The sequence below is a fragment of the Aptenodytes forsteri genome, unplaced genomic scaffold (genome assembly GCF_000699145.1).
Source record: "Aptenodytes forsteri isolate BGI_AS27 unplaced genomic scaffold, ASM69914v1 Scaffold310, whole genome shotgun sequence".
Classification (NCBI taxonomy): Eukaryota; Metazoa; Chordata; class Aves; order Sphenisciformes; family Spheniscidae; genus Aptenodytes; species Aptenodytes forsteri.
In genome coordinates, this window is record NW_008795680.1 from 76469 (window position 1) to 88523 (window position 12055).

At 57.7% G+C, this 12055-nt stretch overlaps 1 protein-coding gene across 1 annotated transcript in view; it reads right to left on the bottom strand.

Moving 5' to 3' along the window:
• TNPO3 (transportin 3) overlaps window positions 1-12055 on the bottom strand; it is a 28858-nt gene that overhangs the window by 3820 nt on the left and 12983 nt on the right. The window contains exons 9-18 of the mRNA XM_019472971.1: window positions 8539-8677; window positions 6650-6796; window positions 5872-5979; window positions 5364-5455; window positions 3877-4016; window positions 3587-3774; window positions 2297-2299; window positions 1525-1617; window positions 524-600; window positions 158-218 (exon numbers count right to left, since the gene is read on the bottom strand). Of these exons, the coding sequence (XP_019328516.1) occupies window positions 158-218; window positions 524-600; window positions 1525-1617; window positions 2297-2299; window positions 3587-3774; window positions 3877-4016; window positions 5364-5455; window positions 5872-5979; window positions 6650-6796; window positions 8539-8677 (1048 nt within the window). The remainder of the gene's footprint in view (window positions 1-157; window positions 219-523; window positions 601-1524; window positions 1618-2296; window positions 2300-3586; window positions 3775-3876; window positions 4017-5363; window positions 5456-5871; window positions 5980-6649; window positions 6797-8538; window positions 8678-12055) is intronic.

Genomic DNA, 12055 nt, shown 5'->3' on the forward strand with positions numbered 1-12055 from the left:
GCCCTCTCCCCCCCCCGGGCGCGGCGCAGCCCCAGGCAGAGGTGCCGTCGGGACACGCGGATCTGCCCAGCAGCCGGGGATTGCAACCGAACCGCCCGCCCGGTACGACGCCCCCATCAATTCCCGCAGAAATTCCTTCCCCGAATCCGGCACGTACTTCCTGAATGACTTTTTGGCACGGATGGATCTGTCCATTTTCTACAATGGGGTTGGTGTGTCTGTGAAAAGCAGCAAAGGGTTAACGGTACATTTTCCTGAACAGCCGGGTTTTGTTGTTTAAAGCCAAGAAAATGGGTCAGAGCCTCAAGCACCCGCCCAGGCCGCGGGAAGGGGACCAGAAACTGGCTTAGAGGGGCCGGGGAGCCTTGAGCTCGGTGAAGCAGCAGCTTCCAAGGCCGTTCCTCTTGGGGCCAGGGGGAAACGAGCCGTCACTGATTTGGTTTCAAGCCTCTGGGTGAGCAGCTTTTGACTCAGGTGCTCGCGAACCCCCTGCACAGGCTGTCCCAGTCCCCCCCTTCCTTACCTAAATATGACAGCGAGTCGATCCAGGGGCACGGTAGGGTCTGAGGAGAGGCCATTGCTTGGCTCCTGAGAGAGCAGCTAGAAAAACAAGGGAAAACGATGGGATTTCGGGACCGCAGGCAGCCCCGTTCCCAGTGAAGACTGAACAAACGCTGCCTGGACACCAGGCCCCACCAGCAGCACCTTCACGTCCCCTTCGGGCCAAAGGAGAGCAGACATCTCCTCAAACCTTGCCTAGGACCTAGGCAGCCCCTAGCCTCGGCCACACGCCCGTAGGTCACCCCGAAAGCTCAGAGTGGCTTCTCTTTTTGCCTCCTCCGCATTCAGAGCCTACTCAAAGGGGTCTCCGAAGGAGAAGGGAGCGGGGTCGGAGGTGGAAGAGAAGCCCGCCAACGGGCGAGAGCTGCTCGGAGCAGCGTGGGCAGGAAGAGCTCTCAAGAACCGCTCCTGCGCAGCTACAGGTCACCCTGAAGAGACAAGAGGACGTGCACGTCCCTTTCTTGAGGCTTCCCTCCCTCTTCCTCCTGCCACCCTCCGAGATTTCTGCTCTCTGTTATCCTGGATCGGCACGGAAAGGTCGCTAGGGCCACCACGTTTTTGGGACAGCCAGAACGTGACCTTTTGGGGCCAGGTGCCCCACGGGGAAGTCGAGTTCCCACATTCTCCATCCCGGAGACGCGGGGCGAAAGCTGCCTGCTGCATTCGAGGTGGGTTCAGGAAGGCTCTTTGGCTCCTGGCACATTAAACTGATTTCTAGGGACCGTTTTCTTCCCGTTTAACCCATTACGCGCTCTACCAGCTAGGTATTTCTCAGCCGGGAGAGGCTTAGGGACAAGGTCCCGGACTCCTCATACACCTCTGGCTTCGAGGACACACAATTACCGCAGCAGATCAAGCCACGGGGCAAAGACGGAGCCACGGCAGCTTGACGGCCTCCGATCTCCCCCATCCAAACCAGCGACAGGCAAGGAGCGCGTCAACGCAGCTCCGACCGGCACGTACCTTCTTCAGCGCCATCACTTGTACGGCACAGAGTTCGCTGAGGCATTCTGCTATCTTCTCCAAGGGCAGCCTGGCGAGGACCAAGGCTGTCCCTGAAAGGCAAGAGGAGACAGGCTCAGGAGCGGGAACGCGGCGTAGGGAGCGCGGTCGGCGAAACACAACACGAGCGAGGTTCCCAAACAGGCCCTGCCTGCAGCCCGCCACCGGCCCTGCCTGCGTGCGGGCAGGGGGAGGGCACGGCTCCGGGGCAAAGGCAGGGACACTGCTTCCCAAGACCGGGAGATGGTTCTCTGCAGCTTGAACCCGACTCTTTGGTTAAACCAGACACCGAAATACTTTTCAGCGGGGCGGGGAGGAGGAAGGAACGCCAGCACGTGGGAGTACAGGGACGATCGAAAGGCGGACGGACATCACGAGCGCATCTGGGCACCCCGGCGTGTCCCCGCAGCATCCTCGCCCCTGCCCTGCGGCATCACGAGGTCCGAGGAAGCTTCTTAGGGAAGCGATCGTGCCCCTGTACTCGGCCCTGGTGAGGCCGCACCTCGAACACTGTGTTCAGTTTTGGGCCCCTCACTACAAGAAGGACGTTGAGGTGCTGGAGCGTGTCCAGAGAAGGGCAACGAGGCTGGTGAGGGGTCTGGAGAACAAGTCTGATGAGGAGCGGCTGAGGGAACTGGGGTTGTTTAGCCTGGAGAAGAGGAGGCTGAGGGGAGACCTCATCGCTCTCTACAACTACCTGAAAGGAGGTTGTAGCGAGGTGGGGGGTTGGTCTCTTCTCCCAAGGAACAAGCGACAGGACGAGAGGAAACGGCCTCAGGTTGCGCCAGGGGAGGTTTAGATTGGACGTGAGGAAAAATGTCTTTACTGAAAGAGTGGTGAAACATTGGAACAGGCTGCCCAGGGAAGTGGTGGAGTCCCCATCCCTGGAGGTATTTAAAAGACGTGTAGATGAGGCGCTGAGGGACATGGTTTAGTGGACATGGTGGTGTTGGGTCGACGGTTGGACTTGATGATCTTAGAGGTCTTTTCCAACCTCAATGATTCTATGATTCTTTCGACCCACAGCTAAGGCGTTTCAGGGCTCCCACGGAAACGAAATACGAAGACGAGCGCTTGAGCCGCTCCCCGCTGCCACATCACAGCATCCCACTCCAAGGCAGGAGCAGCACAGCCACCCCACGTCGGCGGCGCCGGCAGACCACAGGGCTGGGGCTGACGGCAACACCGGGAGGGGAAAAAAAAAAAAAGAAAAAAAAAATTCTCCCCGGCTCACGTACTCGTCGCGTTGTTTCGAAGGAGGGGGAGAAAATACTTTGCGGCAGGGAGAGGAGCAGCTCAGAAGCGTGGCTGATGCTGCCTGCATCGAAATGTGGGTGCAAACGAGTGAAAAAACAGGAGTTTTGTCTCTTTAGTCGCACACCCCGACTGTACAGCCGCAACAAGGCTCCCTTTGCACAAGCTCCGGAGCTGCTCCATTTTTAAAGGTTTCAGAAGCACTCGAATCCGTCGGGAATCTTTGAGGCCCGGACACGAGTCCTGCACCTCCCCGAAACCAGCCGTGGTCGAAGAGGCACACGGTGCGCAACGGCCGAAGGCCCGGTGAGAAGCGAACGCTCTGACTGCAGGCTGGAGTCGAAAAACTACATTCTTGCGCCCAAGCTGTCTCTAAAATGACAAATACTCGCAGTTTTTCCACCCTGTGCGTACAGCGGCCGATTCCCAGGTGTTTGGATGCAGCAGTAACCCGTCGCTAGCTTGGCTGCGAGCATTTCAAATGTTTTCTTCCCGCGTTTCGAGTTCAGAGCGGGGACGGAGATAGCTTATAAACCCAGAAAGGATCTCTCGTCTACCTCCCGCCCCAAGCGAGCTCTTGAGAAGACTCTAAACGCGGACACGTGGAGTGCCTCAGGGCAAACCGAGACCCTCTCGTCTAAGAAAAACCATGTGAAAACGGGGTGGCAGCATCTGTGGTGAGTGACAGCCCCAAAACAATGTAAAGGGGGTGGCAGCAGCTTTGGTGAGGGACAGCCCCCCCCCCAAAAAAAACTGGACAGCGGACAGCCAGGAGCCCCACGGCGGCCTCCGGAGAGAGCGTGAAGGAGTCGAGGGAACGGGCTATCTCCAGCAGCCCGTTAAAGTGCTGAGCCATGTGGTCCCGGCATACCGAGCAGATATTGTGGATGGCCTTGGCCGCCGCCGAGGCCAGCCGCCTGTCGCACAGACCTTTCATCAAATAACCCAGCACGGGATCTGCGGAGGAGAAAGCTGGGGTGAGGAGGGGTCCTGGGGAGCAGGCTCGCCGCCGGGCAGAGCGGTGGCGTGTCCCGCGCCGGCGCGGCAGGAGGGACTCACCCAGGAACTGGGGGTTTCTGTCCACCACCTCGCTCATCTCTCCCACCAGCTCGATGCTGGTGTAGCGGACGGCGGTGTGCACCGTCTCGGGGAGGCGAACCACCCCCTCCAGCACCTCCACCAGGGTTGGGTTGTTCTCCCTGCGGGGAAAAGGCAGCCAGCTCAGCCCCGGGGCGGCTCCCGGACCGTTTCCACGGAGCAAGCTGGTTTTATCGAACCCGATCGACTCCCACGTCGCTCAGAATCAGGCAGGCAAACCCTGCAGCCGCGGTGTGCTGGATATGCGAGACGTGGGCGAGTGGGGGGGCTCGGGGCTGTCGGAGCTGGGATCCAGATGCGCAGCAGCCTTCCAGCTTTACCAAACAGAGCAGAAGAAACTAAATACCTCCAACTAAGAGCGCTCGTGGCACAAGAACAAAGCTAATTAATCCTCCAGGGACTGCAGAAAGCCAGAGGAGCCTGTTCCCAGTGTGGGAGGGTGCTACCGGGCGAGTCCCGGGCTGCCTGCGGCCCGCGTCAGCGGCAGGGCTCCGGCTCGCTTGCCCGGCAGACGGCACCGTCTGCCCTCTCACGGCAAGAGCAGAAGCCAAGCTCGGTAGAGCCACGGGGCGAGGAAGAACTTCGTGGGCCAGGCTGGTGGGAAGCGGACTCCCCCGTGCTCCCGCAGCGCAAGGCCACGAGGGGCCGGCGCTCTCGGGAAGAAAGCAGAAAGAAAAGCTGAAGATAAAAACCAGCAAGAGCAGCCTTGACGCAGATAACGGGAGCCAGCGAGCGTATAGCAAACGCGGCGACTCCCCCAGCCTCCCGGGGAAGGGAGGCACGGCGCTCCCAGCCTGGTGAAGGCCAGCCGGGCTGCCCCGCTGCATCAGCGCGGCTGTCAGCACGCAGGAGGACTCGCCGCCCTCTCACCGCCCTGGACGTTAGCTGTCGACGCTTCCACTACCACTAACCGGGGAGGGAAAGGCGCTTCCAGAAAGGGATTTAACCTTCCCTAAAGATATCTGGGAAAAGGCGGCTCTTCCCACTCTGGATGCAGAAGGATCCCAAACAACTAGCCTAGGCAAAACGCTTTGCTTTCAGGAGATAAACTAAGGGGAAACAAAACCTTATCCTGTTTCACCGGGGCTGAGCCCAAGTCTGTGGCATTAAAGCCCCCAGGCAGGCAGAGAGGAGACCCAAGAAGGTCCAACTGCTTCGCACAGTCCCGGCTCTGTCCTGGACCCGTATTCCTGGCCGGGAAGCGGAGACCTCAGTCCCCTGGGCTACAGGACCGCTCCATCAGCAAGGGGGTACTGCATTGCTGCAGTCCTCAGCGGGCACGGTCTGCACTATCTGAAATAAAGCGTGGGTTTTAAACACTTCTGCCGGGGGAAGCACGTACCGAGGAGTACCCTTGGGATACGCTCGGTGCCTCCGCAAAACTCACTTGGAGGCAACGCCTGAGCCCAACAGCCCTTACAGACACGAGCAGGATGGTCAACACTCACTGGTCGACGCTCTTAGCTATGGAGGCCATGATGAAGAGGACAGCTTCCGTCACCTCCCAGGGTGGATTCCCATCCTTCAGAGTCGCATAAAGCTGCAAGAAAGAGAATCGGTCACAAAAGAAGCTACAAACACAGCTCGGGGGTGTGCGGTCACGAATCCCACCCCGCGAGATCGCCCCCGGCTCCTCACCTCCTCCCACACACACGGAAGGGCAGGCTCCAGGCGTGGACCTGCGTGAACCCTCATGCTCCGCAGATCACCCCTGCTATTTTGGGACCAGAGTACCCTTCCACAGCTAGTACCCCCCCCCCCACGCGCGACAAAGCGCGAGACCTGCTGCTTCTCCCAGAACAGCCCCCACCACCTACTTCAAGACACGGTTGCTTCCTTGCGGACGAGGAGATAACGTGCGTGACCTCCTCCCCACCCCGAAGGCCACCAGGGCTTGGCTACCTCCCGGGCAGCAATGGACGCCAAGCGTGCCTCACGACGCTCCCGCAAACCCACCTGAGCAAAACACTCCACCGATCCCACCAGGAAGATCAGGTCTTTCACCAGGTCCGAGACCCGCATCCGGAACTCCCCAAAGTCGTCCGTCTCCTCCGGGACACCCTCCTAACAGAGATTAAGGAGGGCAAAAGGGTGAGAGCAGCTCGGAGAAATCTGGGTTCCCATTCACCCACAGCTAGGACAAGCCAAGCCATTCCGTTTCAGAGCAGAGATCCATCGTTTCTGCCCTCCTCTCCCCAGATCAAGCTACTGGAGGGGATTTGAAGGAGAACCGCGCACAAGGACGACGCTAACAGCCTGAACACACGCTGTGTATTCCTGCTCCGACACGCAGACAAAGGGATGGAAATCAAGGGGATGAGGAGCACAGGCAGAGACAGAAGAAGGATAAAGCATCCCAGACTTCAAGGGGGGAGATGACAGCACTGCGGCTCGCAAGCCGTGCAAGCCTGATTCCAACAAAAACGCCCCCGAGCAGGGGACAACGCAGCTCTCCGCAGCTCTCAAAATGGGAACCACCCGGGGGGAGGCGGGAGCGGGTCATCCCGCAGCAACCAGACGCCAGAAAGCTGTTAGGACAAGAACCGGCTTAATGAAAAGAGGTTAATAGAGCGATTTTAATTACTCTCCGTCTTCTCTCTGCAATTACTGCAACCGCACAACTATTACCTGCGGAGCCCTATAGCTACGGAGAGCCAACAGCACGCAGCAGCGAGGACGGAGGCATCCTGCCGCCCCGCTGCCTCCGGAGGAAACAAAGCGAACGCAGCCTTACGTGGTCTGAGTCAAGCTGGCAGTGCCTGGCCAGAGCGTGGAGGAGGCGCTGGATGTAGGCTTTGAAGATGCTGTGGATGACCGCATCGTCTGTCTTGTACAGGTGCTCCCCCAGTCTGTACCAGAAGTTAAATGAAATTTCTACCACCTGTTTAGAAAGAAAAATTCAGCATCTTGTTATCAACTGAACGTTATTATTGGTTTTTTTTTTCTCCGCTCTGCTGGCGCTCCCGACAGAGGAATCTCCTCTGGGGGTGTCTGCAGCGTGGTGGGGTACCACAGATTTCCGTCGGCGCTGCTTCACCGCGCGATGGCGAGATGCGGACTGGTTCCCCCAGCTTCACCGATCTCCTCTGCTGCTTGTCACTTAATAAGGGATTTTAAACCCACTGAGTTCACCCGAAAACCTGTCACCAGCCCTCAGAAGTAAAGCCTCTTCTCTGCAAAATTAACACTGAAGCCTAAGAACCGTCTCTTGCTTCGAAGCGCGGACGTCACCTCGTTTCACGTCAGTCAAATCTGCCAGCGATGAGATTTCCCTCTCCCTGACCCCGACGCGATTCGTGCACGTGCTCCGGCCTTGCTCACGCAGCAGACGTTTAATACCCAGCCTGCCCCAACAAGCTACGGGGCATTTCGCTGCTTGCAAGGTCCGCTGCCATCACCAGAGAGCCACAGCGGTGGAAGAGTTTGCCCGCCTAGAGCTGAACCTCACCGCCCGTGGCCGGGCGTTTCGTGGTCTAACCGTCCTGATGGCCGGCTCGGGGTGCACACAGGCTTGGGCTAACCCACGCGAGGGGGACAGCAGCCCCAGACAGGAGCAAACATCCCCAAGGGAGCAGCTCAGGCTGGAAGGGGACGTTGTTCCAAAGCCTACAGCCTCTTTATAAGTGCGGTTATCGCAGGGGGAAAAAAAAAATTAAAAAAACCCCCAAAAAACCAGTGCAGGTTTTTTCAGGAGCAGCTGCAGAGCTTCAATTCCTCCTGAGCATCGCCAGCACAGGACAAGGTCATGCCCAAGGGCGATTGAGCTTAACAGACCTGGAAAGGGGGCTAAAAGAGGCACCGAGTCCCAGGCGAGCACCGCAGAGACCCGGCGAAGCACAGCTACTCCACGATTCCCACGGCAAACAAGCCCCGAAGGGTTGCATCGCGGCAGCCATCGTTTCTTAGCCAGCTCGCCTGCCGGTTCTCAGGTCTGATGTACTTTCAGGCTCTGAAAGCTTCTGGAAAACCCAGTCCTGGAGAGGGCACTAGCTCGTCCCATACCCACCTCCCATCCACCACTTCAGGGGCTGCATCCCTCCCCCGGTGGGACCTTAAACACGGGGCGGGGGGGGAAGGACGGGAGCACACCCCAGCCGGCACCTCCCCGCTCCCCGTGTCAGATTTAGCAGGACAACCCCTCTCCGCCCACCGAACACAGGCACGATTCAGCTACTGGGATTTAATTAACAGTTTTGGAAGAGTAAAAAGCGGGGCTAAAAGGAGAGCCCGCATCTTCACTACGATGTTCTGTATTTAAGGGAGGACGGTCGGGGAGCTTTGATGCTAAACAGCATTTAACATACTCGGGGGACAAAGCTACCATGGGCTACACCGCAATCCCCGCAAAGCTTAACTCCAGTTGAACACGTGGAAAGAAAATGAGGGAGGCTTTCAGAGCTGCACCCGCAGTCCCAGGCGTCCAGGACGCTGGGAAAGGGAAGCCAAGCCAGATTTCTGCACCAGGAACGCAGAGCGGGCGTTTCAAGGCCGGCGGCTCACGGGAACCGAAGCCTCCCAACCACGTGGCGATAGAAGAGAAAGGTTTTTTCCACTGACTCTACTCTGGATGAGCGAGGTGCGGCGACAGGGGTGAGGAGGGGAACACGGGTAAACCTCACTCACCTCGTACTGCGGGTGACCCGCACATATCAGCAGCAGCTCCAGCGTCCGCAGGTCACCTAGCCCTTGGCCTGGCGTACAAACTATTTTATCCAGGAACGTCTCGCACAGCTCGGTGAAAACACGGCAATAATTGAGCACCCTGGTGAAGAAAAAAAAAAACAAAACACAAAAAATACACAGGGCACAAGTCAGAAAGATCGTCCACAGGGGACCAGGTATCCCAGCGCAGGAGAGATTTGGTCCGTGCAGGTAACGTGCCCCGGAGCCTCGTCTCAGACCAAGAAATACCGACTTCTGCTTTAGCTTTCCGTCAGCAGTTGGGAAACACTTAAATAGGGGAACTTGGCTTTGTTCAGAAGTAGGTGAAAACTCTGGGTTCCAATAAGCAAATCTTACGAAATTTTCATACCGCCCACAGCATCCGAGAGAACTTCTCCAAAGCCACAGCATCGGGCGAGCGGGCACAGGACGCCTGCTACAAAACAGCTTGAGTCTAATTCAGCACCCGGAAGGTGCCGCGTTCCAGGAGGCAGATGTACAAACCTACTTTAAAAATAAACCCAGGATGTCCCGTTGCCTGTACGGGGGAGGGGAGGGGGGCGGACACACGACAGCGCTGAGTAAAAACACGGCTGCTCTTAAGGCAAAAACAATTTAGCGGCCGAGCTGAAGCACTAGCTTTACTCTGCTTTAAGACCGCAGAACCAGAGAGAAGAGCGAACGTCCCGGAGCCACAGCACGGTGTGACGGAGCAAGCACGGCACCACACCAAGGACTGCTCCTCACCAATAAAACAACCTCAAAATCGGGGATTTGGGGGAAGAAGGTACAAGATAAGCCGTTAGTCCCGGGCTTTGATTTTAGTATTCCCGTTCCGGAGAGGTTTAGGAAATCCCGAAGCAACGTGCATCTAGAGGTGTCCTGCAAACGCACCCTAAAGCCTGTCCTAAGGACAGAGGCGGGTCCCCCACGCGAGATCTTCTTTTCTTTCTTTTTTTTTTTTTTTTTTTTAAATCCCCAAAGGCTTCACCCTTTGCGCAACCCGACAGCTCCGCAGCGTATCCCCAGGAGCGGATCAAACACGGCGAGGTGTCGCCAGCCCTGTCAGCGGGGCCTTTATGCAATACCTGGAAGGGTTTAGGGGAGCCTGCCTTCTCCGACAGAGACTGGAGAGCACGTGCTACTAATGACACCCTGCCCCAGCGGTTCCCGAAGGCGAAAGCTTTCGGGATTTTTTTTTTTCAGAAAGTCACAGGCCGAAGAGGTGCTGTCGCAGAGTCAATCTTACCAAGCAGAGAGGATATGACAACCACCTTTCACGTGCCTGACAACTGGAGACCGACTCTATTAAACGGAAGGATAAATAGGAACAGATGCTACTACAATTTTCCATTTCCAAAGGGCTAGCTTTGAGGAGTGACTACTCATTTCGCTTGCGGCGATCTCACTTAAGGCGGCAGAGGCTTGGAATTTCCTCCAGCCAAAGGCACGTACGTTATCTGGGCTCTGCACCCCAAGCTGAAACCGGGGGAGGGGGAGGCTCGTTGAGTTCTTGAGCCCAAGTCGTCTGAAAAGCCTCAGCAGCGAGCCAAGCGCCTCCAAGCAGCCGAAGGGCTGTCAGGGAGGAGGACCGAAAAGCAGGCGGCTGGATTCTGGAAGGCGAGCTGAGCAGAGATCGAGCGAGAACTGCCAGAAGGCAAACCAGCGCCAGCCCCCGCCACGGACAGTCACAAAAACCAGCACAGGATTTCGCAGCTGTAATCAACAGCCGGCGGAATCGCTGCGCGCTGAAGGCAGCGGCACGGTGAAGGAGCCGCGGCACAGCTAAAACTCTGTGAACGCGCGCCAGTTTTCAGTACCGTGGGGCTGAATAGGAGGGGCGAAGGCAAGGAGGAGCGTGGAGGCTATTTGGACACGAGGACCTGCTTGCCTCCAGGCGGAGGGAGCGGGGACTGGCGAACCGCCATCCCGGGAGTCAAAAACCGGCCAGAGGACGTCCGCCCCGCAGCTTCACGGCTGGGTCCCGCCGTTTCCGTCGACGGCAACACCTCGCACGGCCGCAAAACCTGCTCGTATTCGGCAACGGGGACAGGGGGTCTGGCAAATACAGGCCGATTGCCCTGCCCTCAGGAGCACGAGCAAGTCCCTGCGCAGTTTTCCAAAGACACGGAAGCTGGAGGGAAACGGGCTAAACGCAAGAGGGGTTCACCAGAGGTTGGACCCGCCTTATTCTTATCAGCGATGTTTTAAAACGGGAGAAACGGAGCAGGACAGGAGATCACGGTGTCACACAGAAGCTGGTTAAACTGGATAAAGCACAGCTGAGGGAAGGGGTGAAGGGCTGGCTAGCGGGGCGGTTAGCAGGCTGCGCCGAAGAGGAAATACCAGTTTGGTGCCGGGAGGTTCCAGATCAATCTGGAACAACTGATCTTGTCTACGTTCATTAGCGACAGCCACATAAAAAAGGAAGAGCGAGCGCTACTGGTGTTCGCCGATGAAGCTGGGACGCGGTATCTGTGCGGAAGAAGAAATGAAAACCATCCGTATTCGAACAGGAAAAGTCGTCCGCTTCTGGCAACCTGTGGACGGACTCATCGGTCACAGGATGACCAGAACACCGACGCCGCGAGGTGACGAGAAAGGCAGGAGACGTCAGGCAAGGCGTCGCCTGCACGCAGGGATGCCACGATGCCGACACACAGGAGCGAGATCCCTCCTGGAGCAGCACGTGCTCTCTCAGTGCTCAAGGAAGCTAAAATTCAGAAGGGGAGCACTAAAGATCACCCAGGGAAAAGAAAGCCGTCTCACAGGGCTGAAGGAGCTGGGCTTGTTTACGCAAACTGGAGGCTGGCTGCTTCCTACCTACGAATGCATCCGGGAATAAGCACCAGCTGGGAAGCTATTGAAGTTAAGACAATGCTGGCAGAAGAGAACAGGCACGAACTGGCCTAGAACCAACTGAGGCTGGAGATCAGAGGGTTTCCAATCAGAGCAGCAACTTTTCGTAGCAGCCAACGTGCGTGAAGCGCTGGTTTTAAGGTGCTTTGATATCTTCATCAATGACACAGACAGTGGGATCGAGTGCACCCTCAGCAAGTTTGCAGATGACACCAAGCTGAGCGGTGCGGTCGACACGCCAGAGGGAGGGGATGCCATCCAGAGGGACCTGGACAAGCTGGAGGAGTGGGCCCGTGTGAACCTCATGGGGATTAACAAGGCCAAGTGCAAGGTCCTGCGCCTGGGTCGGGGCAACCCCCGGTATCAATCCAGGCTGGGGGATGAAGGGATGGAGAGCAGCCCTGCCGAGAAGGACTTGGGGGTACTGGTGGGTGAAACGCTGGACACAAGCCGGCAATGTGCGCTCGCAGCCCAGCAAACCAATCATATCCTGGGTTGCATCCAAAGCAGCGTGGCCAGCAGGTCGAGGGAGGGGATTCTGCCCCTCTGCTCTGCTCTGGTGAGGCCCCCCCCTGCAGTGCTGCGTCCAGCTCTGGAGCCCTCAGCACAAGAAAGACAT